The 27,189-nt window shown below is 48.2% G+C and overlaps 1 protein-coding gene across 4 annotated transcripts in view; it reads right to left on the minus strand.

The window, feature by feature from the left end:
- The window catches only part of CUX2 (cut like homeobox 2), a 214,263-nt gene that overhangs the window by 18,499 nt on the left and 168,575 nt on the right, over positions 1-27,189 (minus strand). For 3 of the 4 annotated variants that reach the window (XM_080650336.1, XM_080650334.1, XM_080650337.1), the window contains 10 exons: positions 14,914-15,048; positions 13,469-13,592; positions 11,680-11,756; positions 10,799-10,865; positions 9,536-9,584; positions 6,578-6,682; positions 1,561-1,752; positions 1,405-1,463; positions 849-897; positions 657-777 (listed from right to left, as the gene is read on the minus strand). In XM_080650336.1, coding sequence (XP_080506462.1) covers positions 657-777; positions 849-897; positions 1,405-1,463; positions 1,561-1,752; positions 6,578-6,682; positions 9,536-9,584; positions 10,799-10,865; positions 11,680-11,756; positions 13,469-13,592; positions 14,914-15,048 — 978 coding nt within the window. The remainder of the gene's footprint in view (positions 1-656; positions 778-848; positions 898-1,404; positions 1,464-1,560; positions 1,753-6,577; positions 6,683-9,535; positions 9,585-10,798; positions 10,866-11,679; positions 11,757-13,468; positions 13,593-14,913; positions 15,049-27,189) is intronic. The other variant, XM_080650335.1, reaches the window with a different exon arrangement.

Below are 27,189 nucleotides of genomic sequence, written 5' to 3' on the forward strand. Positions count from 1 at the left end.
TTGCCTGCTCTGGAGAGCCCTCCCGCCTGCCATGAAGAACATTAACTGAGCAATTGTTATAGGCCCAGCACCGCCCACGGGGGTGGGGAGTTTGGATTAATCCCATCCCGCAGGAGTACCCACTTCCCGGGCACCCGCCCGACCTGTACCCGCCTCATCCATGAAGTAGGCCCCATCACTGCCCCCATTTTTTAGGTTAGTAAACGGAGGCACAGAGTTTTGGCTGGAGCTGCACAACTAAAAGGTCCCAGAGTCGCTGTGTAGGAAGAAGGGGCAAGTGGCTGAGCAGGTGATTTGGGAGAGAGCAATGTCTGCTGGAGGGGTGTGATGTGAATGCCCTTCTGTCCTGTGACCTCATCCTATTGCTCATGAAGGCTTGGGTCTGCATGGAGCCTTTGGTGACCTTAGGAGGCCTGAGTGAGCTGTTTGTCCTTGAGTGTGTGTGTGTGAATGTGTGTGGACATCCTGTGGGACAGCTGCCAACTGGCTTCGACATGGATGGTGCCCAGCTCAGTGCCAGGCACACAGCAGGTGTCAATCCCTGTGCACCCCTTTTCTCCATCACTCTGCTGCCTCAGTGGAAGGCAGTGGTCCATGGGCATGGAGGAGGCCAGGGACCCATCACAGCCCCAACCCCAGAACATCCCCTCCCCTACCAGGGCTGGCCAAGAGACCCGGCTTTTCCAGCAGAAACTTCTGTGCAGGGAAGAAGGCCTCCTTGGCCATGAGCAGCGAGTCCTCGGGCTTGGCCAGGCTCTGAGGAGATAAGAGACCAGGCTGGGAGGGTGTGGTTGGTGGAAGGCTTTCAGGGGCAGCCTGTCCCTTGGCAGAGTGGCAGGGACACTCACCTGGGGGAGGCTGCAGGTGCTGGAGGCCAGCTTCATGGCTTTCAGGATGCTGCCAGAGAAAGTGCAGAGTGTGAAGCAGCCACGCTTCCCTGGCTTGGGGAGAGGCATTGGGAGAGGCACTTCCACTGGCTTATCTTCGCTGACTGAGAACAACTGCCCTCACCCCCCTGGACCTGCACAACGCTGGACTCATGGTAACAAGGCTTTAAGTAGGGGGCTTGTGAACTGGTTCCAATGTTACCAGGAGGGGTGCTGTGCTAACCGACTCCCACACTGGCCCACTTGAGCTTATCTGATCAATGCATCATCCCCATCTCCCCCCAGGCACACCACCGACAACTCGGCTGCCTTGCATGTTCTCCGACAGGCAGCTCTTGATGGCAAAGGACTGCGCATGACACCCAAAGTACCAGTGGAGAGGAGACAAGGGCATCACAAAGTGGAGTGTGGTGGGAGGGGGAAAGGTGATGGATTCTGCCAAGGGCCCTGGCCATCTGCCCAGGTGGCCCCAGCCAGGGAAGAGGGCTGGGATCTGTTGAGCCCCACTGCACAGTACCTCAGCTCTGTTTTAATTTCTTCATAGTCAGACTGTGCCTGGAGCTTCTCTTCCAGCTTCTAGAGGAGCAAACAAAGACGATGAGGCTGGGCTGTCCTTCTGCCTGGGAATGTCCTACCCATCTCCCATCTGCCCACCTGTTCCCCAAAGACCTACCTCGATGGCCTCGGACTTGGCTGTGAGCTGCCGTTCCAGGTCGGCAATCTGGTTGGCGGAGGCTTCCTCCAGCTCCTGCAGAGAGTTCTGGAGGTGCTGCACATCCTTTAGCAGCCGCAGGATCTCCCGATCCTTGGAGGCCAGGGCAGCCTCGAGCCGCGGGCCCGAGCACAGTGTGAAGTTCACCTTATCCTGAAGACAAAGGGGGGTTTTGAGGGGCTGCAGGGCTGGCCTCCCCACCTGAGTCCCAAACAAAACGGGAGATCCATCTGTGGTACGGTCTTAGTGCTGAGCCCCACAGAGCAGTCAGCTTGTTTGACAAGCCCATGGCTTTTCTCTTTCTGCCTCTGAGCCTTGTCCAGGCTGGACCTACCAGCCTGGATGCTTTTCCCTCTATTCTTTTTTTTTTTTTTTTTTTTTTTTAATATATTTTATTGATTTTTTACAGAGAGGAAGGGAGAGGAATAGAGAGTTAGAAACATCGATGAGAGAGAAACATCGATCAGCTGCCTCCTGCACACCCCCTACTGGGGACATGCCCGCAACCAAGGTACATGCCCTTGACCAGAATCGAACCCGGGACCTTTCAGTCTGCAGGCCGACGCTCTATCCACTGAGCCAAACCGGTTTCGGCTCCCTCTATTCTTGAAACTAAACAGGTGGGAGGGGAAGTGAGCAGGAAAGATTTTCTGGAGGAAGATGTGTCTAAACCGTGATGAAGTTCAACAACACGTTAGAGATTTAGAAGATTGCTTGGCAGCATCCACTGAAAGGGAACATATGTGCTTCCACTCATTGGTTATATATGCAGGAGAAATGCAGGCCCTTCTGCACCAAGACCTGGACATCTGGACACATGTTCACAGCAGCCTCTCTGTAATAGCCCCAAACTGGAAACCCTCCAAATGTCTACCAACAAGAGAATGTGGATAGACTATGGCATACTCCCACAATGGAATACTATACAGGAATGAAAAAGAATAATCTACAACTACTCCAACACAATAAGGATGACTCTCCCAGATATAGTATGGAGTGAAGAAACCAGACACAAAGATGTATGTGTTATTCAATTAAGATCAGATACAAACACAGCTTCTGGGGGGCTGGAATGTTCTACTTGATCTAGATGCTGGTTATGGGGTGTGTTCATTCTGAAAAATTCAATGTGCTGTACACTTATGATATGCACATTTTCCCTTATGTATATTACTAGAGGCCCGATGCACGAAATTTGGGCACTGGGGGGTTGGGGAGAATAGTTCCCTCAGCCCAGCCTGTGCCCTCTTGCAGTCTGGGACCCCTCGGGGGATGTCTGCCTGCTGGCTTAGGCCTGATGCCTCTGGGGGATCAGGCCTAAGCCGGCAGTCAGACATCCCCCTTGCAGTCCAGGGCTCTTGCAGTCCGGGACCCCTCGCTCTTTACCGCCCGCCTGCAGCGGAGGCGGCAGGAGAGGCTCCTGCCACTGCTGCTGTGCTTGCCAGCCATGAGCCCGGCTTCTGGCTGAGCGGCGCTCCCCCTGTGGGAGTGCACTGACCACCAGGGGGCAGCTCCTGCGTTGAGCGTCTGCCTCCTGGTGGTCAACGCGCATCACAACGACCGGTTGTTCCACTGTTTGGTCAATTTGCATATTAGGGTTTTATTATATAGGATACTTCACTAAAACATTTGTTAAAACCATGACACAGCAAAAATAAAAATCATGACCCAGTAGAGTCAATGCCATGATTCAGCAAAAATAACAAGCATGGCTCAGCAAAAATTAAAACTATGACCCAGCAAATACCTGCTAGCATGACTAAGCAAAAATTCACTAGCATGACTCAGTAAAAAAAAAATCCAGTACCATGACTCAGCAAAAAAAAAAATCACTAACATGGTTCAGCAAACATTTGACAGTATGACTTGGCAAAAATCTCTAGCACAACTCCACAAATACCGCCAGCATGAGTTGTCAACAATCTGCTAGCATGACTCAGCAAAAAAAAAAAGAACATGTAAAAATAGCATGACTCAGCCAAAATAGCTATTATGACTCAGCAAAAAGTCAATAGGGTCAGGATCAGGGGTGAGAGCTAGGGTTAGGAATTGGGGTTAGAGTTAAGGATTAGGGTTGGGGTCAGGGTCAGTGTTAGCATGTCAGGGTTAGAATATCAAGGATAGAATGTCAGGGTCAGGATCAGGACCAGGGTCAGGGTGAGGAAGTGTAGGGCTAGGGCAGCCGTGGGCAAACTACGGCCCACAGGCCGGATCCGGCTGTTCTATCCAGTTCTCTTGCTCTCCCCTCCGCTCCTTTACTTTGAATTTATATTAGTTCACACAAACACTCCATTCATGCTTTTGTTCCGGCCCTCCGGTCCAGTTTAAGAACCCATTGTGGCCCTCGGGTCAAAAAGTTTGCCCACCCCTGGGCTAGGGTGTTCCCAGCAGAGGGAACAGCATAGACCAGTGGTCGGCAAAGTGTGGCTCACGAGCCACAGCGAGCCGCAGTTTGCCGCTCTGTTGACTAATGAGTTTGCCGACCACTGCTTTAGGGAAAAACACTTAAAAAACATTTTAATAATGTCTTTAACCTGAAGTCAAAACTTCTGGGTAAGGGTAATGCCTTACAGCAGTTGTCGGCAAATTCATTAGTCAACAGAGCCGCAGTTTGCCGACCACTGGCATAGACAAAGGTTTGGGTTTCTAAAATGGGTGCAGGATGTCTCCATTCCAAGCAGCAAGAGACCCATTGGTTAGACCTGAGACCTTGCAGCCACAGGTCACATTAGGGGTGGTTCCTTCCTTTTCCTAATTTACCACCAGTCCCAAACCCCACTGCTTCTCTAGGTTTTAGGAAACGGTCCCTTTGTCCTGGATGAAGACAAAGAGGTTGCTGTTTGAGGGAAACTGAAGTCAGGCTGATTTTGAGTTCAGTTACAAATGAATCTAAGAAGCTTTACAAAAACAAATCAAATCAAAATAAAAACCCATCACTGCCAACCCTGGGTATTCTTCCATGGAGATAAGTGACAATTAAAACAGGAAGCGGATGCCATTAACACATTAAATTAATTAGCATCGAGTGCCACTGTTGTGCTCAGAAAAGCTCGCCCCCAAACTAGCCAAGATCCTGGTGGCTGATTAGCACACGCATTTGCTGGGTTCCACGGGGGTTAATTAAGATCCATCAGCAAATTCTCTCTTAGGCATCCTCCTGAGCTCTTGCTCTCTCAGTCTCTGTCGTGTTCACTCTGTGTCGTGCAGACATCCAGGCACAGTGACACACACACCACCTCCTGGGACATAGACACAGGTGGACATATCGATAGCCACAACACACACTGACACACACACCTGCCTGAATACTCATGCTGACACACACAGAGAAATACACAGGTGTCAAGGAGACACACTCATGTGGACATCACCAGACACACACAGACATGTATGTGCTCAAAAAGACCATTGCTCTTGTGGTAAAAAACCCAGACACACCAAAACTATATTAATAATAATAGTCATAGTAGCATCAAATATTTACTGAGTATAGATTGAGCCAAGTCCCATTTTAGGTATTTTACATGTAATTCTCTTAACAGTCCTATAATGTAGATCTTACTTGTACAGATGAAGAAACTGAGGCACAGTTAGAGTAAAGATGCAGTCATTTTTCAAAGGTCACAAACAGACGCACATTCCAATATTCAAACAGAAACAGACATGGACACAGGCCTGTGCATCAGGGTGGCAGATGAGGTTAAAATTATGCCGGTCACTTCAGGTTCATGGGTGGAGACAATAAATCATCCTGGGGTAGACCTGTTATGTAAGGAATCGTGAATCTAATGCCTTGTCTGCAGAGATCTGAACGTAGGCGGACCAATTTACGTAAGGAACACAAGGCTTTCTGAGAGAAGAGAGATGGAGACTCCTAATATATGACACCAGGATAGGTTGGGGTGGTTCTGACTAAAATCCTTTGGCAGGAAATGATCCTGGGACCCAAAGGGACACCAACCAGGGGGAAAGAGAAAGATGCACTAGCCCAGTGGTCGGCAAACTGCGGCTCGTGAGCCATATGCTTGCTGCTCTGTTGACAAATGAGTTTGCCGACTACTGCACTAGCCAACCAGGTTTAATACAGAGACCTCAGGCCCTAGCCGGTTTGGCTCAGTGGATACAGCATTGGTCTGCAGACTGAAGGGTCCCGGGTTCGATTCGGGTCAAGGGCACGTGCCCGGGTTGTGGTCTCAATCCCCAGTGGGGGGCGTGTGGGAGGCAGCTGATCAATGATTCTCTCTCATCATTGATGTTTCTATCTCTCTCTCCTCTCCTTTCCTCCTCTGAAATAAATAAAAATATATTTAAAAAGAATACAGAGACCTCAGGGTTAATGACAGAAAATTGGCTCTTCGTAGCGTGTGGCATTGGAATCACCGCTGGCATGTTTTGGGCACGAATGGCTAAATATGAGCATTAACCTCAGATCTTGGTATGTATTTTTGTTTGGGTCTGGAAGGATACAGAGAACCAGCAGGATGTAGCCCCAAGCATTCACCAAGCAGTGTGAGACCAGCGGTCAACAGTGACACCTGGTGACATCCACCAAAACTGCACTGCTGCTCCATTGATCATACCTTCCCACCCCCTTGCCCTCTTGCGGGGCAAACATTTGGCAATAGGAATGATCCTCTTTGGTCTGAGTAAGTTTCTGGCATTTTTGGACAACTGGGTGTGAGGTGACCTTTAAAAGAAGATACTGAACTTCCAGTTAATCAGGATATATGGAAGCTTGAGCTTGAAAAGTTAAAAGAGCTGGGGCTGTATTTTTACCCTTAACTGCTGAAGCAAGTCGTAGTTATTGTTTAACTACACAGTGACCTAGGCAGTTAAGATGCTACTCCCACTATGAGCATCAGAAACCCACACATCCGTGTGCACAATTTCGCATAGATGCACACAAACAACCCATATATTCACAACCACAAACATGGCCTTTCCCAACCTTTCCCTCTGGCTCTCCCACCATCCTTACCCCACCGGGATTCTGGGGGGAGCAGCAGGCCAGGCGGATGGAGCTGTTGACAGAGGCGAGTTGTTCCCGAAGACTTTCCACCTCCCGCTGGGCAGCCTCAGCTCTCTGAGGAGGAGAATGGGACAAATGTGGTTAAGAAGTGAATGGGGCCACAATGGATGTCACCCTGGCCCTCCACCTTCTCCCTCCACCATCTTAGGCATGGGCTGGGCAGGCAGGGCTGAGGGCTGAGGGTCCTACTTTTTGGGTCTTGAACCCTTGACTTGGTTTTTGGTTCCCCCAGGGTTCTTGAGATTCCAAGAGGGGTCAGAACATTCCCAATACACAAAGGCAGGAGGGAGATGCTGTCTTGATGGGATGGGCAACTTTTTACACACTTCCGGGCCACTCTGTATCCCAAGTAAACTTCAGGCCTGTCTGGTCAGAAGGCGAGTTTGTTTCCAGCTCCCCTGCCACCTGGTGTGGAATCGTGGATGGGGCATCTGCTGAGGTGGCTTCCCAGCCCACCAGCTATTGAAGGCCCCTGGGTAAGGCACTTCCCTCCCTGGGTCTCAGCTTTCCTTTTGTGAAATGGGGAAAATGAAACACATCTACTGCAGAGACATCCTGAAATACTTCTAAATCAGAAAGAGGCGGTGTACTGAATTGGGTCTATGGGGCATCTTAACTCTTCAAATATTTCTGAGAATAAAAGCCTGGGAGGAAGCATCTAAATGTTAACAACATAGCCTTGTGGCTTTGGAGAGAAATCTGTACATTGTCACTTCCTGGGTGTGTGTGACCTTGGGTAAGAGATTTCATCTCCCCAGCTTCAGTTTCCCTATCTACAAAATGGGGATTATAAAAGCAACTACCTTCTAGAGTTGTTTTTTATTAAGTGATTTGGTAAAACACAACTCATTAGGCATTTTAGCTTGATGCCTGACACATGTAAGTGTGTCAATAACTGGTTAACTTTATTAACATCAACAGGGTATGTGGGATCTTGCGCCATTACTTGAAAAATTAGAACAGCTGCAACTTTATTTTTACCCTCAGCTGGTGACACAGGGCATAGTGATTATGTTTAACTTACACACTGACCTTGACAAACAGGATGCTATGCCCATTATGTACACACAGAGACCCACACACCTCCATTGGCACATTCTGTCTGTTTGATTATTAATTAATTTATTTATTTAAATATATTTTTATTGATTTCAGAGAGGAAGGAGAGGGAAAGATTGAAACAACAATGATGAGAGAGAAAACCATGGATCAGCTGCCTCCTGCATGCCCCCTACTGGGGATCAAGCCAGCAACCTCGGCATGTACCCTTGACCAGAATCGAACCCAGGACCCTTCAGTCTGCAGGCCAATGCTCTATCCATTGAACCCAACCAGCTAGGGCACATTCTGTTTATTTTTTAATGGATTTGTTTATTTATTGTATCCTGCCTTATTCCAGAAAAGCTTCAAGTCAGTTATGTTTTGGGTGTGTGGGGTTGTAGAGAAAATATTCTTATTTTTGCAGTTAGGGCTTTCTGAGAAAATCTGACTGAAGCTTGGGATCTGGGCTGAAAGACAGGCCTTGGAAGACAATTTATGACAGATGAGCTGGTGAGAATGCCAGAGATATTTACCTCCCTGAGGGCCTGTGTTTACATTTCGAGGGGGATGAGCCCCACACTGTGGAGACATCCCCTGGGCTATAAAGCTGGGTTTAACACTACCAGTCTTATCTGCCCCTGGAGAGAAGCATTTGCATTCCACATGCTAAATCCCGGACCCCGGACCCCTGCCCTTCTCTTTACCGTGACACTCAGAAGATAATTTATCTCCCTCCCTCAGAAGGTCCCTCTCTCAGAACTACCCAGATTCCAATTTTGGGGGGCGGGGTCGGCTAGAGGGGCTAACGTATAGTACAAACTCTGGTGCATTTAGGGTGCCAGCTGGTTTTTGCCCCATCACCCCACGTAAGAATCGGGGCAAACTGGCATGGTTATTGCTATGTCAGTAACAGCACTGATCTGCTCTGCTCCAGAATCTGCTTGTTCACATTCAGGATATTAAAAACCTAATATGATGACATTTATTTCCTTCTCCATACTTTCTATAATGAGCAGGTTTTAGTTTATACTCAGAAAAAATAAACATGAAAAATGCTTTCTATTTAAACTAAGATCCCTTTTCTTTAGCCTAGTTGACTGGTAAAGATCTTTGAGTCTGATGACAGGCGGTTCTGGCGAGGCGGGGACACAGGCCCATTCCTACCTTGCGGGATGGTGTGTAAATTGGTCCAACCCCGTGGAGGGCAGTTTGGCCACATTTGCCAAATTATAAGTGCACCGATCCTTTCCCCAGCAATCCCACTTCTGGGAATTTACCGATAGAGTGCTGGAGGAGACCCCAGGTGGGGAGAGAGGGAGAGAAGCAGACCCAGGCTTTTGCTCCATCACCAACCCTGGCTCCTCACTCAGTCTTGGCTGGGAGAGACCCATGTCCCAACTTGGCCTGGAGATGGGCACTTGCGGGCTGGGATCACTGGCCAATGCTCTGCTTCCCTCCTTCTGCTGTGCAAAGACACCTAGAGAGGCCTCCTGCCTGTTGTGCAGGCTGCCTCCCAGCTTTTGCCCAGGCCGTTCCCTGTCCTGGAATGCCATCCTTTTGCAGTCTGGACTGATTTATCGGGACTCAGCTCCATGGTCCTTCCTCCAGGATGTCTTCCCTGACTCCTGAATCTGGGTCAAATGCCCCTTCTCTGATTGCTGCTGCCTGGACCGTCCTATTTCTGAGTATTCTGTCTGCACCCTCGCTCTCCCTCCTCCAGGAGCTCAGACATCTCCCAGCCTCAGCACTCTGTATGGCACATAGTTCAATAAATACAGATTGAGTATAGCCCTTCCTCCCAGCCTGGCCCGAGACCCCCACCACGTGCAAAATGAGCCTCCCCCCCGCCAGCACAGGTTTCCTCACCTGATTAGCTTTCTCCAGGTTGGTCATGATCAGGCTGACTTCATCTGCCCTGAGACAGAAAGATGAGGCCCTGAGGAAGGGACTCTGGCCACCACCAGGCCCCCTACCCATACTGATACCCCCCAGCCCCTGCCTGAACCCAAGGGTCTCAAAACTGAGGGCCAAGGAGGCTGCCTTCCACTCTTCTTACTGGAGAAACCAGGCTGGATGGAAAAGAACCCAGGCTGCGGGGAAATGGAAATGGGCCTCAGGACTGCAGCCTGGCCTCTCATCTCCCGCAGGGTCCACTCTCTGAAGCTGTTGCAGAGCTGCACCTCCCAGCTTTTGCTCCTACTGTGCCTTCTTCCTGGAATGCCTTCCTCAAGAGAACCAGGTCCAAAGTGTCATCCTAGGTGCCCTCTCTACTCTCCCATAGTGGCCATTTATTTACTTTTGCTGCCCTCTTCCCTTCAGCACCTAGGAGGTCTGAACAGGCCTCTTCCACCTTGGCTGCCCCTCTGCCTGGTGTGGGGTGGGGGCCAAAGGAGGCCTGTGGGGAGCATTTGGTGACTGTAAGCCACACATGTGCTCCATGCATGTTCAGGGCCGTCTTCTGCACAAGCTTTTCCAATTGCTCAGAGCACACTCCCCAGCGTTCTTCACGTGGCCATCTCCTGCTCATATTTCAGGTCTCACACTGAAAGTCACCACCTCAGGGAATCCACCTCTCCCTGTTATTCCCTCTTGCTGTTCCTGTTCTTCCCTTCACAGCATTTACCATGTGCCCAGAACAGTATTGGACATACAGGAAATGCTCAGGAGTGTATGTGAATGAATGAATTTATCATTGTGCATCAGTCAGTGTCTGCCAGGGCTATCTTCTAATGTTTCCTCCAGGGACTCAGTACAGTACCGGGGAAATAGTAACACTAAGTAAGTGTTTGTGAAATAAACAATGTCTTAAATCCTGAAGAAACATTGAGTACAGAGTAATTTAAGTGAATGACACTTGGCCCTGAGGGTTGGACTGTGGAGTTGGGGAGTGGGACAGCCCCAGGAGGCTGGGGTAAGGCACAGGGCCCTGCCCAGTAGACCCAGAATGCCATTTATAGTCTGTTGTACATAAATGGCACAGCAATCACCATTGAATACAGCTGTGTGCCTCTGTGGGGTGGGGAGCAGAGGGTGTTTAATAAAATGGGTATCTCATACAGAATCAGAAAGAGAAGGCATGTCTGGGAGGGTCAGAGGGGGGAGGCATACCTCAGCAGGGTGTTCACTTACTTGGATGCTGCCTCCTCATCGTATTTCCGCCGCAGCTCCAGCAGCTCTGTCTGCGTGGCCTTCAATGCTGGGAAAAAGTAAAGACCAGGTGAGGCTGCCCGCCCCCAGGGAGGTGGAACCCACTCCTGCAAGGCCTGGAAGGCAGAATGAGGTCTAGGGTAGTGAGGAAAGACCTTTCTTGTGGTTAGAACTGGTGACAGATTCTAGAGGGGCTTCAAGCTGGTGAGAGGCATGTGGAGTGGCTGGGGTGGGGAGGGAGGCTGTCTGTCCCATGGCCTAGGGTATGAGCCTTCTAGCACCCTTAGGTCCCCAGGGTAGGATGATCTACCCATTGCTCATCCACCCTAAGATTCAGACCTGGCAAGTAAGGTGGACAGGGAGGAGTAACAAAGTCAACAGATATAAGTATATAATAAATGAGGGATTTATCATAAAATTCCAGATTTCTGATTTTTCTAGGAAAATTGAAGGGATTGGCCACACTAGGCCATAAGGCAGTGCCTGGCTGGTGCTCTTTAGATAAGGCTGGGTTCTCCAGTTTGCCCCAGATCCCACCCCACCCTACTGTCTTCTCTAACCTGACTGACTGGCTTAGTTGTGTGCTGGGACATGGAAGGCCTTACATTTGCCACCCCTATTTTAATTCTAGCTCAAACCTTCTCTCTACAGTAGTATGGCCTCCAGGGATGGGGTGGGGGGGGGGCCTCAGTCCCCCACTGGGTAATATAAATTCCTCTCCTTCCCCTTCCCAAACTCCCTTCTTACCCTCTTGATTCTGAAACACCTGGGCCTATGTTCAGTGTCAGTGCCTCTCTTCCTCCTCATGGTCTGATAGGGCCAGGGTGCTGTGTGAGGGCCAGGGCCATGTGCCACATACATACCTGAATGTAGGACCTTGATCTTTTCCTCTGCCTCCCCCAGTCTGGCTGCCAAAGTGATTTGTACTTCTTGAAGGCCCCTGTGGAGAGACGGGGCCTGCTCATGCCAGCTCTGCTCAATGAATGGGCCTTGCCTGAGCCCCACCCCAGTTTCCTATCCCCTTGCCCATTCCCTGTAATCTCCACCTCTGTCTTAAATACAACACGTCCTTAAACTTGACATTTAGGCATTTAGCTGCCCCACTGTTTTGCTGATATGTGGCCTCCATAATGGTTGGGCCAGTTAAGTTTCTGGCAGCATTTTTTGGGGGAGGGGCTTATGGCAGCCAGCAACTTCCCTCTGGGCCTCAATTTCCTGGTCTATAAAGTGGGGTTTCTGATGGGGTCTGCTTCAGTGGGTATTGTAAGCATGCTTAGTGTGTTCCTCAGTACCGTCAGCTACTATTACTGCCCCAGAGGCATTTCCCCCCTCCCTTTGGCAGGAGTTTGGGATGTCCATCCAGCCTATTGGGGCCCAGTTGGGGTGTAATGCAAGTATCGCAGCAGTGAGAGGTCCTACCTGGACTAGTGAAGGGTTTAGGCAAAACCTGGCCTCACAGCATCAGATTCAGAGACACTAAGGAAGGAGCTCCCTTTACTTCTGATCTCACATCCTGCCTCCTCCCCCTCCTTCACTCTGCTCCAGCCACATTCATCTCCTTGCAGTTCCAGTACACCAGCCTTAGACCCTTTGCACTGGCTGTTCCCTCTGCTTGTGACACCCTTCCCCTATATGCCTGCAGGGCTCACTCCCTTGCCTCCTTAGGACTTTGCTCACCTTCTCAGTGAGGCTTCCCCCAACATTCTATTTAAAACTTCAGCCCTCCATCTCATCCTCTTCCTCCCCTGCTTTATTTTTCCTCAAACCCTTATCATCTAACACATCGCTTGTTTTATTTATTTACTCATTTGTGTCTTCCTCACTAGGAAGTAAACTCTAGGAGGGCAGAGAGTTTTGTACCTTTTATTCACTGCTGTGTCTCTAAAACAGTGACCAGCACACAGTAGGTAGCTCTATAAATATTCCTGCTGCACCACTGTAAAGGCACCATTTACTGACATACACTCCTCTGTGTGAGTGCCAGGCTAATAAGAATGCACAGGAGTCACCTCATTTCATTCCCACGGCATACTAGGAGTTGATATCACGTGTGATGGTTAAGTGTCCACATGGTTAAGCTATAGTATCCATTTATCCCATCACACACTAATTTAGGTGTTTCTGTGAAGTATTTTGTAGATGTGGTTAACATCTACAATTAGTTGACATTAGTAAAGGAGAATATTCTCACTAATGTAGGTAGGCCTGATCTAACTAGTTGAAGGTCTTAAAACAAAACCAAGGAAGAATTTCTGCCTCAAGACTGCAACACTGACTCCTGCCTGACAGTTTCTAGCCTGCTGGCCAGGCCTACCAGCTCAGATTTGCCAGCCCCAATTGTGTGATTTAAGTCCTTGAAAATACATCTCAATTAATTTAAAAAAATCCTACTGGTTCTGTTTCTTTGGAGAACCCTGGCTAATAAACTACCATTAGCCCCATTTTCCAGCTGGGGAAACTGAAGCTCAGAGAGGTGAGGTGACCTGCCCAGGGTGGCCACTGAACTACCGAGACGGAGCTCAAACCAGGCCTATGTCTTCACCTCCAACTTGCATCTGGATTCCCCAGCTGTCCTGGGCAGGGGTGACTTTCCTGGTCCCACCTCACAGCTAGGTGGGACAGCAGGAGCCTGCATATCCCTCCCCCACTCACTTTTGTTTCTCCACCTCATTTCTCTGCAGCAAAGTTTCTGTCAGGAGGGCTTTGCTGGGAATGCCTGGGAGGCGGCTCCCCTCGGTCAGCGTGGGCCCGGCTGGAGACGTCCCCTCTCTTTGCTCTGGAGGAAGAAAAAGATGAAAAAATGCCCACTGCTGAGAGCAGTGTGACAACCAGAGCCACTTTCTGCAAATAAGATTGATCAAAAGTTGTGAGAAGAATCAATTTCCCAAACTAAGTGTTGGAGAGAGTGCAGCTGTTGGGACCTGCTGTCACCGAGGTCAGCTGGGTTGCAGCCAGCGAGTGTGCGCGTATGTTAAGTCAAGCTCCCATCATACCAACCTCATACAGTACACCTGAGGCTTCCTTTGCTCTCTCAGACTTGTCTCTGTCTCCTCAGCTTTCCTATTTTTCTTTAAAGTCATGGTAAAATGCACTGAGTGGCCCGATTATTATGATCTCTGAATGCATAATAATCTGGCCACTCAGTGTATATCCTATATAATAAAAGGCTAATATGCAAATTGTCCCCTCGACCAGGAGTTTGACCAGCAGGCAGGCCGGCCAACCACCCATGTCCCCTCCCCCTGGCCAGGCTGGCCGGACCCCACCCATGCACAAATTCATGCACTGGGCCTCTAATATACACACACACACTCTGAGTGGCCAGATTATTATGCTTTCAGAGATCATAATAATCTGGCCACTCAGTGTATACATAACATAAAATTCACCATTTTAAAGTGCACAATTCAGTGATATTTAGTATATTCACAATATTGTACAACTATTACCACCAATTCCCTAACAATGTCACCACCTGTAAAGGACACCTGTCCCCATTAAACAGTCAATCCCATTCCCATCTCCCCCAGATCCTGGCAACCACCAGCCCTGCTTTCTGTATCTATGGATTTAGGTATTGTGGATATTTCATATAAACAGAATCATAATATATATCCTTTTGTGACTGGCTTCTTTCCCTATCATAATGTTTTCAAGGTTGTAGCATGTAGCAGACCTTCATGTCTTTTTATGGCTGAGTAACATTCCATTTTTTGGATATGCCACATTTTGTTTTTCCATTCATCAGTTGATGGACATTTGGGTTGTTTCCATTTGGCCATTGTGAGTGGTGCTGCTGATAAATATTGGTGTTCACGCTTTTAATTCTTTGGGGTAGGAGTGGAATTGCTATGTCACAGGGTAACTCTAGGTTTAACTTACTGAGGAACCTCCATACTGTTCTCCCCTCCCCACAGTTGATGGCACACACTCAGATGCTCAGTCATCACCTGGCTCATTGCAGGTGCTCAGGCAGCTCATCCCAGGGATTAGTGCATGCCTTTGGAACTGAATTTGTTATGGAGGGACAGTTTGGCTGCCAAAGATCCACAGACAAGTTGTTTGCTATGGACATCCTGTGAAGGCCTTATCAGTACCTTTAGGGTTGAGGAGCTCGGGGTTTCTCTTCCACGAAGCGTGGAGGTCTCGCAGCGGATGCCCACTGGGGTTGAAGCTGGGGGGCTGCAGTCTGTCGTCTAGGCTGCGCGTTGCCTCAAATACAGGTACAGGGTCTGCAGAGAGAGGAGGACAGGGGTGGTTGGGGGGCTCTGAGGGCTGAGGGATACCCAGACTGAAGCCATGGGACCTGGCGGGTCCTTCCATGGGGAGCTGGGGTAGGGGGACAATCCACAAGAGCTGCCTGGAGTTGCTCTGATGACCTCGGGGAGCAATGTGGATTTTCCGCTTCATGAGGAAGCAGCCTTTTCCAGGCACTGGCTCAGGGAAACGCGTGTTGTCCCCATAGGTGTGGGTGTCCTGAACAGCTGGGAATGGTAATAACAATAACTGTCACCATAATTGCATTTTCCAAATTCTATGATGCCATCTATGGTGGCCATGAGACTGTGTCTTGCATGCTCCCAACCACAGGAAAAATCACTGAGGAAGGACCTTGCTCTGAAATCCATCAGTCTGAGGCCAGCCTCTCCAGACAAGGCTTGAAGGCAGCGAAGATAGAGGTGGACCTGCTTCCGGGAACATGGGACTACTCCGAGGGCCCAGGACACTCCCAAGGCCTTGCCCATCACTTCCTTAGGCTGTATGTGGTCCGGATGCCTCCACCCAGTTCTCCCAGCTCCCTCCCTATTTTCCTTCACCTACATTTCCCTAATAGCAGCTTGGCACATAGAATCTTTGGGGTACTTCTCAGTGGACTAACATACCATCATTTTTGACACATAGGGCGATTAAATAATGGCTTTTCTGGAAACGCACACCTGGATGTTAGAGGCCTCCTTAATTCCCAATAGCTAAAAAGTGAGGAATGTGCAGGCGCATCTGCCTGGTATTCTGTTCCCTCTCCCACTGTCACCTAGCGAACACTTCCTTTCTTCAGATCTAGAATCCAGCACCTTTTCTTCCAGGTGGCTTTGCTCAATTCCCCACTCAGGCAGGTACTAAGAAAACCTGGATAATGCCAGGGGTTGGTGTGGCATCTTCCAGGTCACCAAACCTGTCCATGGGAACAGGCTCCATGATGCTCCGAGCATCCCCTGGAGGCTGGCTAGGATCCACCTCATTTCCACAGATGAGAAAACTGAGACTCAGAGAAGCCAGGTAAGCTGCTAAGGAGTGGAGGTGAGATTTGAGTTGGGTCTCTTTCTCTGATGCTTCCTGTCCCAGTGATGTGGACATTTCAACCCCAGCAGCCACAAGCGAGTGTTCATGGGGGCCCAGGAAAGCCAGGGCTGCTTCACTCCAGATCAGGGTCCTGGGTCTGGTCCACAGTCCTTTCAAAAGCACCGGAGCCCTCAGTCTTTCTCATCCTTCCACCAGGGTCTCCTGCCAGCATCTGTACCTGCCACTGTTCTCTGCTAAGGGGCAGAAGGATTAGAGTATGAACTCTGGAGACAGATCCTCGGGTTCTGGTCTAATCCATACTTGCTTTTCAGGATTGCTGTGTGACTTTGGCAAAAGACTATAACTCTCTGTGCCTCACCACAGAAGTACCCACATCATGGGACTGTGAAGAAGATCCATGCAAAGTGCTCAGCATGGCGCCTGGCACTTGCTCAGCTCAGAACAAATGGAAGCCCTGGCTTTTCCTTCCTTTCTGAGCTCCAGTCACACTGTCCTTCTTCCCTCAGCCCCTCACATGCACCTTCCCCACCCGAGCCTTTTATAGGCAGGAGCCTCTGCCAGGAACACCCTGCCCCCCTTACCCTTTTCAGCTAGTTAATGCTGACTTGTCTTTGCACCTCAAATGTCACTTTTCCCAGGAAGCCTTCCTTGACCAGCCAGTCCTCTGATATGAGCGCTCTCAGTTGCCTGCACCTTTCCTTCACAGCATTAATTGTACTTATAACTTTCAGTGATTTGCAAGTCCACCTAACTAACGCACACTAGACTGAAACGACACAATAAGGCAGGCACAGGACCACATCTATTTTTGCTCCTTTGCTGGACCATTTGTGGATGGATGGACAGCTCGACCCAATAAATATTTGCTGATGGAAGAAATGGGGTAGTACCTATATCCGGGGCCTTCAGGTCTGGCTGGAACAAGGTCCCTTTCCTCCCGTCTGTTTGTTTAGGTAGTGGGAGGCTTGGACAACGGGTATTTGTGCCGAGGTAGGCAGGTGTGTGGGAAGGCTGCCGTCTTTCCTCTGTCAGCACTCCCTCCACACCCCGTCATTAGGCAGGGCCTGCTCAGCGGGGTATGCCATTATGTCTCCCCGGGCTGATGTAATTATACATTGACATAATTAACCCAGCGAGCGCATTAGGCAGGCCAGCTAAAAATTCATCTATAATTATTTGTTGTGCGCATGCTAATGAGTTCATCTGCACTCCCTTTGTACAACACGGACAAATTAATTTACAAGTCTGGATTTTTTAATAAGTTCAAGAAAACACTTCCTATTGTGTCCTGGTTTTTGAGAAAGGGGGGAAAAGGCAACAGGCACTTGCCAGGGTAGGGGAAGTTAGATAAACACTGGAGGGTGCTGCTCCAAGGGGCCATGGAGGAGGGTTTACTCTGGTTCCAAGGAGGTGGAAAAGATCCAGCTGATGGCTTGAGCACCGGCTGCCACGAGCCCATCCAAGCCAAAAGCTTACACTCCGGTGATGAAATGTCATCGACCTCCTTCCGAGACTCAGGGATTGACGTTTTGTTTCGCTTGCAGTCCCTGCAGGTCCAGGGTGCTGCACTGTGTGCTCTGTGCAGGGGAAGCTGAGCTAGGACGGCCCCTGGAGAGGCTGGAGGCGGGGGTTGCAGAGATACTCATACAGGTTCCGCAGGTCCCAGGGCTCTGTCTTCCACCTTCACTCATTGTTAACAGGGTGGAACATGGTGGTTAAGCTCACAGAATCTGAAGTCTAGTTTTGGGTCCAAATCCCTTCGGGCCTTAAGCCTCAGTTTCCCCACTTATAAAGTGAGAAAAACGTAACAGTGCCTACTTCTCCGAAACTATTATTGGAAGATTAAAACAGATGAAAGAGGCAGTATGATTTAAGGACCTCTGGACAGTTAGAACCTTCACTTTCTCACTTGTAAAATGGGGCAGCACATGTAAAGCGTGGTTGCGAAGACTGGGCGAGAGAACATATATAGAGATTGCACAGTGCGAGGTGCATAGCAGGGTTTGCTAAGTGTTGACTGCTGAGAGGAGGCAGTGCTCCTGGTCTCGTGGTGTTCTGGGGGCTGGCTGTCTGCATTGTGACCTCTGTGAAACCTTGGGACAGGAATAGCCTCATATATCTCAGCAGTCCCTGGGAGATCCAGAATCCAACAGTTCTGCTTTGAATGTCACTTTGGGACCCAAAGACTCCAGCTTAGAAAGTCACACTGTGGAGGGACCTACCAGGTTCATTTGTGCAACATCCCTCACTCCAGTACACAGATGGGGAAAAGTGGGGTCCAGTGACTTCACAGAAGTCTGCCAGCACATTGGTAGCAGGGCCGAAATGGCCTTGGGCCTCTTCTTCCCATTATACTGCCTCCTGGCTCCCCAGTTTGAGGGAGAGTCGGGGAGGGGTTCAGATGACTCAGCCATGTCAGACTATGACGAATCCTAACAGCCAAAGTACTTTGAACATTTTAGAATTCATTCAATCTTCACTACAACACTGTGAGGTAGGTATTGCTGCATTCCTATTTTACAGATAGGGAAACTGAGGCACAGGGAGTGTGTGACGGTAAAGCCTAGTATGGTAGATACTGCCATCTCCGTTTTCCAGACAAGGAAATGAAGGCCCAGAGAAGAGGTGCCATGTGCCCAAGGTCACCTTGCTCAGAAGTGGCAGAGGTGGGGTTTGAACCCAGGTGACTCTGCTGTGGGCCAAGCTGCCTTGAGGTAGGACATGGGGGATTTCTTACTATTGGGTCAGGAGCACAAGACTAAGGGCTCTGTTCTTGGCCTTGCTGCTGGCTTGCTGTGTTACCTTGGACAAAGCACCAGACCTCTCTGGGCTCTGGACTCAAATTCCTATTATAAGTATATCCTGGGCACACAATCAACATTGGATGTCATCAGATAGGGGCTGAGTCCTGCTGAAATGAGTGCTTTGGCTCTGGGCCTACTCTTCAGAGCCGGGATGCTCAGGGAGGGTGATTATTAAACGCCTTCAAGCTGAACTTCTGTTGTTTTAAACCACCCAGTTTGTGGTAATTTGGTATGGCAGCCCCAGAAAACCCATACACTGTGCTCTGGAAGCTAGATGTACAAAGTCAAGGTATGGGCAGAGCCATGCTCCCTCCCAGCTTCTGATGTTGCTGGCATCCTTGGCTTGTAGCGGCATCCCTTCAATCTCTGCCTCCATTGTCACATGGCTTTCTCCTCTGTGTCTGTGTCTCTCTCTCCTTCTTATAAGGACACCAGTCATACTGGATTAGGGTTCACCCTAATGACCTCCTTTCAACTTGATTACATTTGCAAAGACCCTGTTTTCAAATAAGGTCACGTTCACAGGTACCAGGTGGGTGACACATAATTCAACCCATAACATGTGGTAACTGATTAGGTGCAAATTGTGAGACAGGCCCACTACCCTCCTGCTGCATCCATTTCACCTGTTGTTCAGGGAGGCAAGCTTGTTCTGTACGAGAAAGCAGCAGGTTCTGGGCTCTGATCCACCTGCATTTTTATTCCCTCCAGCTACTGAGGAATTAGGCTGTGGGTTAAGTAGGGTCCCTGCTCTGAAAAGTACACAGCAACGAGGATACTCATTTCCCTGGGCATTTTCTCCTCGTTATTTCCTCCCCAGCAGTGTGGAATTCCCAGATGTGACAGGGTATGGTTAAACTCACTTCTTCCCACTTCCCCCATCTGGGAGAAGTTCACAGAGCCCAGAGCTACATTGTTGGGGATTGGGTCAGGGAGGGAAAAAATTACTAGCATCCAGAAGACTGGAACGTTCTAGCAAATTATATGTATGCAAAATGCTCGGCCGTGGTGGCTGGCAAATCCAAGTGCTTCCCACTTACTCTGTCTAATGGTATTGTTCGACACATCAGCTGAATGTCACTAGCTGCTCTTACAAACACAAAGAGAAATGACAAAAGATCTTTAACATGTTTGGAAGAGGTTTCTCAGAGAACCTGATGTCTATAGGGGTCTGGGAAATCTTGCTTTCAATCCTCAGTCCTCCTTTGAGGTGTCTCTGTTGGGGGCAGAATAATGCCCCCACCCCCAAGATGTCCCATACTAACTCTCAGAACCTGTGAATATGGTATGTTACGTGGAGGAGGGAATCAAGGTTGCAGATGAGGGAGGTTAGAGTCAGAGAGAGAGTGAAGGCCTTATGCTGGCTTTGAAGGTGCAGGAAGGAAGCAGAAAGGTGACACTAGGCACACAATGTGTTCCAAGTTTTAGTGCTGCGCCAGGTACACTGAGGCTACTCCCTATGTCAAGTGACCCCGCTTGGGGAAGTGCTGGGTCCTGTCAAGTTCCCCAGTCTCCCCGTGTGCCCCTCTGGTGTCTGGCAAACCTCATGCCCTTGTGCCAGAGTGACAGAACACCCCTGGAGCCAGGGATGCCCAGGTTTCTGCCGGGCTCAGCATTTCCACTGGAAACCGTTCGGCCAACACCTGCAGCTGCCCAGAGCCGTGAGGGGGGACTTAAATTTCCCCTGCCTCACTCTTGCAACATACAGACAGTCCACATATAGACAAGGGCAGTGCAGAGGGAATCCAACGACCTGAGATCCAGCCTTAATAAAACTGCCAAAACAGGGAACCCCAAGTCAGACATGGATTAATTGAGCACGTTGGCAGACATGAAAGATCAAGCAGGAACCATTGAGGTGGTGGGTCCTGGCGGGGGTGCGGGAAGGGGAACACCGTCAGGAGGCAGAGTGCCTTGTCTTACAGCCATCAACCTGCTCTCTGTGCATAAACTGCTTAATAAAATGACTAATTCATTTTGGTTACATTGGATCTAAACCCCTAGAGAATACTGCCAACGAATTTGTAATATTTTAATACCACAGCAGATTTTCCAAAGGCATTGTCGGATGAGATGGGTAAAACATCATCTATTCCACTTTCCACCACTAGTTGATGCTGTTGGTGTTTTTTGAAAAGGGTCTATGGGTTTGGAGGGTGGGGGGAGAATCAGGAATCTAGGAGAAGCCGTCCCATTCCTCCCACTGTTTCCATCTGAGGGAAAGTGGCTTTTGGAGCTTTTTTAGGAAAGCTGGAACCGTAAAGGCTGTCCGAAAGGCTGTTTAGAAACACATATATGCAGAAGTATGCATGCGCACCTCCAAAATACTTCGAGACAGAAGTCTTCTTCCATCTGGGCCCCGGCTCCAGGCTCCTGTGTGGGTGGCAGGCTCAGGCTATCGATGGTGACAGTGGCAGTGAGAATAACTTTGATCCTTTAATCTTAGTTTTACAATAGCAGAGGGGGTGCGGTCCCTTATACAAGCTGTGAGCTATACGTATGTCCGCCCACCTTTTCTTCCCTCCATTGCCAGGGCTGGTTGTTTCAGGAGGTCTCCTGGCTTAAGCATGCACAGAGAGGCCTTCTTTCTTGGCACTGGATGCTGATGGTAATAGTAACAGCAACAATAACAATGACAACCACTGTTTACTGAGCATTTACTATGTGCCAGACACTCAGCTAAGGACTTCACACTTTTCACCTGGTTTAATCCTCCCAGAGGTACCAGGAGGTAAGTATGCTTTTCCAGATGGAGAATTAGAGGCTCAGGGAGGTAGACAGTTACATTAAGCTTTTCCTTTTTATGGGTTAAGTAGTCTTTTATGTTACCCTTTGGTGTTCCCCTGACCCTACACTACTAACCAAGCAGAGGCATCTGTGGGGAGGAAGGGAAGGAGAAGGACAGGCAGAGGCAGTTTCTCATTATACTAAAATCTATTTCCTATACCTGTGAAGGTGGCTTATCCACTAGGTGGCAGCAGAACTAGTCATCTGAGACACAGGCAAAGCTAAATTCTTAACCTTCCTCTCCACTTCCACTAACATGTATTTCAGATGGTTCAGAGATTCAAATTTTTAAAAGTTAAGATCATAAAAGTACTAAATAAACCTATAACCTTGAGCTAAAAAGAGGCTTTTAAAATATGACATGAAATCCAGAAGCCATAAAGCAAAGGTTTAGTAAAATTCTCTACTGTTCACAAACATTTTTTGAATGCCTACTATGCACCACATACAAGAGACATTATAAACAAAAGGCAAACCAGGAGAGGAAATAGAAAATACATTTACCAGGACAAAGGTTAATATCCCTAATATATGAAGAGCATCTACAAATCAATACAAGATCTCTCTGATAGAAAAATGGGCTAAGGATACATGAACCAGTGATTCACAAAGGAATAAATATGAGTGGTTCATAAACATACAAAAAATATTTACTGTAACTAATAAGTGAAAGGAGTGCAAAATAAATCAAAGAGAAAAAAATTCGTATTCTCTCTGACCACTGATCCTGAGGTTGTGGTCAATACATGGCTACAATATATTTTCCTTCCCAAGTTTTCTTCCTTGTCCTGTGAACTATAGCACAATACCAATAAGTTGTGTGTGCCTGAGCACCCTAAATGCCCAGTGTTGGAGAGGGGGTTCAGTAAGTTACAGCACAGCCACACAAGAGAGTGTGACACACAATGAAACAGAGTTACTCAGATTTTTAATCACACAGGGGGAAACGGTGCTCGTGGTGGGTGAAAGGAAATAGGATGCAAATGGTTCATGTAGAATGAATGACCATTTTGAAAAAGTACGTGGGGGAAAAAAGGTCAGAAAGAAAAGCAACAAAATAGTCCCACTGCTTTTCTAGTAGGTAGTTTTCTCTCCTTTCTACTTTTCTGTATTTTCTGATTTGACAGTGTGCATACGGGAGAAAAAATTTTTAAATCCCTAAATATCATAAAGAATTTTCCTATTCCATAGACTCAATAACCCTGTTGGCTAAACAGCTCACTTCACATCTGTAACAACTGACAGAACTTTGTGAAATCAACAGCAAACACTTGTGACTCTGTAATTTATCCCCTGATGTCAGTGTTGCAATGGGCTACTGATTACTAAACCCTCCAAATACTTTCATGCACAGCTTATCAAATCCTCAGGTCAACATATCCCTTGGCTAAAGACACAGAAACTAGAGCTCAGAGAGGTTCAGGCCCTGTCCAAGGTCACACAGCTCGAAAACACCAAGCTGACAGTCCACCACTTGTGTCTGCTGCTGTAGCTCAAGCTCCTAAGCTGACCAGCTTTTTGCCTCCTGAGGAGGAGCAGGGAGAGAAATGATGCCATCTCCCGCATCAGATTTTCATTTTTTAAATAGGGTCTTAAAAAAAAAAAAAAAAAAAATATATATATATATATATATATATATATATATATATATATATATATATATAATTGAGTTTTTTACAGAGAGGAAGAAAGAGGGATAGAAAGCTAGAAACATTGATGAGAGAGAAACATTGATCAGCTGCCTCCTGCACACCCCCTACTGGGGATGTGCCTGCAACCAAGGTACATCCCCCCTTGGCCGGAATTGAACCTGGGACCCTTCAGTCCGCAGGCCAACGCTCTATCCACTGAGCCAAGACAGTTATTCATTCACCAAACAGTTATTAGGTGCCTACTATGTACGGGCCTGCATCAGACTTTTAAAAACCAAACTAAAGCAGAAAACACATTTTGGGGCCCTCACCCCTGTCATCTTATCTCTTCAGCCTCCCTCTTACTCGCTCTTTGCTTATTTTGATTCTTTTCTTTTTTTGCTTTTAACTAATCACTTAGTTAACAAGTTAGCTTCCTGAAGCTGGGTCGGTTCCTAGTGACTCTATGAGCGTGATAAAGAAATCAGCCGTCATGGATCCAGAAGTCAGAAAGGTTTAAATCAAATCATCCTCCACAACAATGACATTAATTATGCTTTTAACACGTTTTACTGCTTTTTTTTCTCTCACTTCACGCCACATCTGTGTGAACAATATCCAAAAGATTTACGGTCTTCTTTCATAATTACAGACATACAGGCTGCACACTTATCAAAATACTTGCTGAGCAATCACACTATATCGCATTCTCTGCCAAAGATTTGCGTTGGCAGCAGTCATTCAAAACAAAAATGTTGAATCAGGACTTGTGTGGTTTTGCGGGGAGTGGGGGGGAGTATTTCCACAAATAATTTGCCTGTCAAGAAATATAAAAACAGGAGAGTGCATATCCTGGCAAATTTTCCAGGAGTGTTATTTTTATGGAGGGGGTTGGGGCCGTGTGTGTGGGGAAGACAGCGAGCAGGGTAGCTCTGAGCACCAAAAACACATCTGACATTTGGTTCTTGTGTCTGCGGATAAAATTTAATGAGAACAAAAATATGTCTTCCTAATTCCCCCAAGAAATCATTAAAACATTTTGTTATTCTTAAATGTCTCAGAATGAATTAAAGCCCCTAAAGGGGCTGTTCGTATGGTACATCTCCATCAGTTAAGGCTCCTCATTCTCTAACTTGGTGACAGCTGGGGACATACGTTTCCCCTGCCCCTCCATTTCCGGGGAGGGAGCTGGGAAATCAGATGCGTGGAGTCAGCACCAGGCTGGGAACAACCCTTTGGGGAGAGGGTGAGAGGGCACAAGGACCTTCTCGGAAGTTCCTGCCTGTCTTGGGGTCTCTGAAGGCCCCCCAGTTGGCACTGCAATCCTGGCCCTGTGATTGTGTTAACAGCCGTATCTCGCCGAAACCCGTGTGGCTCAGTGGATAGAGCGTCGGCCTGCAGACTGAAGGGTCCCGGGTTCGATTCCAGTCAAGGGCATGTACCTTGGTTGCGGCACATCCCCAGTGGGAGGTGTGCAGGAGGCAGCTGATCGATGTTCCTCTCTCATCGATGTTTCTAGCTCTCTATCCCTCTCCCTTCCTCTCTGTAAAATATCAATAAAATACATTAAAAAAACAAACAAACACAAAGAACAGCCGTATCTCCAGAAAGATGAGGGTCCCATAATGAACCCCAGAAATGAGACCTTTTCAAGTGGGGGCTGTAATCTCCTTCTCACCCCCAAGCACTAGAGTCGTTGGCATTCCCCTGGTTTATGACAGCAGGCTGGTTGTTCGAGCGATGATCTGGTCACCTCTGCCACCAGAATGCAAGCTCCCTGAGGGCTGGGCTCCCGTCTGCATCAGTGAGCTCATGGTCATGTTCCCAGTGTCTTCCAAGTGCCAGGCACACAGCAGGCACTCAATAAATGCTATCTGAGTAAATAAACACACGACAGGCAGAGGGCTTTTTGTTCAAATAACCCTTCCTCCCCTTTTTGCATCTGAGTTGTATTTCTAATTCATTCACCAAACAGTTATTAGGTGCCTACTATGTACGGTGTTCTGGGTTATAAATTTAGTATGATTCAGTCGCAGGCTTGGAGAATTTTACTTCTCCAAGGGAAGCCAGATATAAATACACACACACACACACACACACACACACACACACACACACACACACACACACATATATGATAGTAGGTGTCACTTAGCAAAGTACCCCTATGTGCCATGCTTGCTGAAGCCTCCCACAACTGTATGAGGTAGGTTCTCATGTTATTCCCAATCTATAGAAGAGGAGACTGAAGCTCAGGGAGGTGAATTAATTCATCCGCAGTCACCCAGTGAGTAAGTGGTACAGCCAGGAAACACAAGCCTGTATCAGTGCTGCTCCCTGGTGCTATAGATGAGGTACTATGGGCGCAGTGAAGGAGCCTGGCGTGAGGACTCCTAGGAGGCACCTTTGGGCTCTATACTGAGTCATCCTCCAATGTCATATGTTGTTGAGACTGTGGGTCTTGAAAAATTGAAAAGAGTGCGAAATAAGAGGGTATATTTTTTCAAAATGTTTCCGAATAACTCTGATGAGGGTGAAGACATTATAAACAGAAAGCTGCAAAGGGCTTCTTGGACATATCTGGTGTGGTCCTCAGGGGCTGCAGACACATGGCTATTTCAGCCTCACACTTCAGGGCCATGCCATCTGGAAGTGAGAGTGAGGGGGGCTCAGAGCCCTGGGGGGGGGGGGGCTGTGCTGTCTAGCTCTAGCCATTCTCATCACCAAAGCATTCTCATTGAGAAAGCCCACATGGTCATGCTGTCTTCCTGAGAGCAGAATCAGGGCAGAGCATAGGACTGGGGCAGAGGGGGTCAAGGCTGCAGATGCCTCTGTAGTGGGCTGAATGGTGGCCCCCAAACATATGTCCATGTCCTAAACCCTGGAACCTGTGAATGTGACCTTATTTGGAAAAAGGGTCTTTGCAAATGTAATGAAGTTAAAGATCTTGAGATGAGATCGTCTTGGTGAGCCCTAAATCCAATGACCCCAAATTCTTATTAGAGAAAGGAGGGGGTTTCTGGGACACAGAGACAAAGAGAGAAGAAGCCCATGTGAAGACAGAGGCAGAGACTGGAGTGATGTGGCCACAAACCCACCCTAATTCCAGGATGATCTTATCTAGAAGTCCTTCACTAACTACACCTGCAAAGACCCTGCTTCCAAATAAGGTGACATTCTGAGGTTCAGGGTGGCCATGAATTTTGGAAGGATACTTTCTAAAGTTGCCCAAGGCAGGTGAAACGAGGACCGTTCCCATCCTAAATACAAAGATCTCACAAACAATTTTTATTTCAAATGTAAATGACTCTGCCTTCTCCATGGCTTGGCTTACACTGGGATCTCACTTTCCTCTTCAATCAACCGCCAATCAATCCCCACAGCACTGATTCCTGCAGCTGCATGGAAGGACGTGGGAAAGGTCAGGGGGCTCTCTGAGTAGAGGGAGTTAGTGCATTGGGATCTCCTCACAGCTCCACCACTGTTAAGCAAATCACTACACCTTTCTAGGCTCCCTTTTCTGAGTCAATAAATGAGACGGTGGCAAAGGATGGGCCATTTTTTATAAGTCCAACTTATAGAAGTATATCAAGAAACAGCACCTCCAGCCCACAGAGGCTCCTCCCAAGAACTGTTGCCACTCACTGTCTAACAACACAGGTTAATGTTTTTTAAATTGAGGTGAAATTCCTATAACATAAAAGTATCCATTTAAAAGTGTACAATTCAGTGGCATTAGTACACCACCACCTTTATCTAGTCCCAAAACATTGTTATACCCTTAAAAGGAAACCTGGTCCCATTAAGCACTCACTCACCATTCCCTCCTCCCTGCCCCCAGGCCCTGGTA

Source organism: Plecotus auritus (assembly GCF_963455305.1).
Source record: "Plecotus auritus genome assembly, chromosome: 13".
In the NCBI taxonomy this organism is placed as follows: domain Eukaryota; kingdom Metazoa; phylum Chordata; class Mammalia; order Chiroptera; family Vespertilionidae; genus Plecotus; species Plecotus auritus.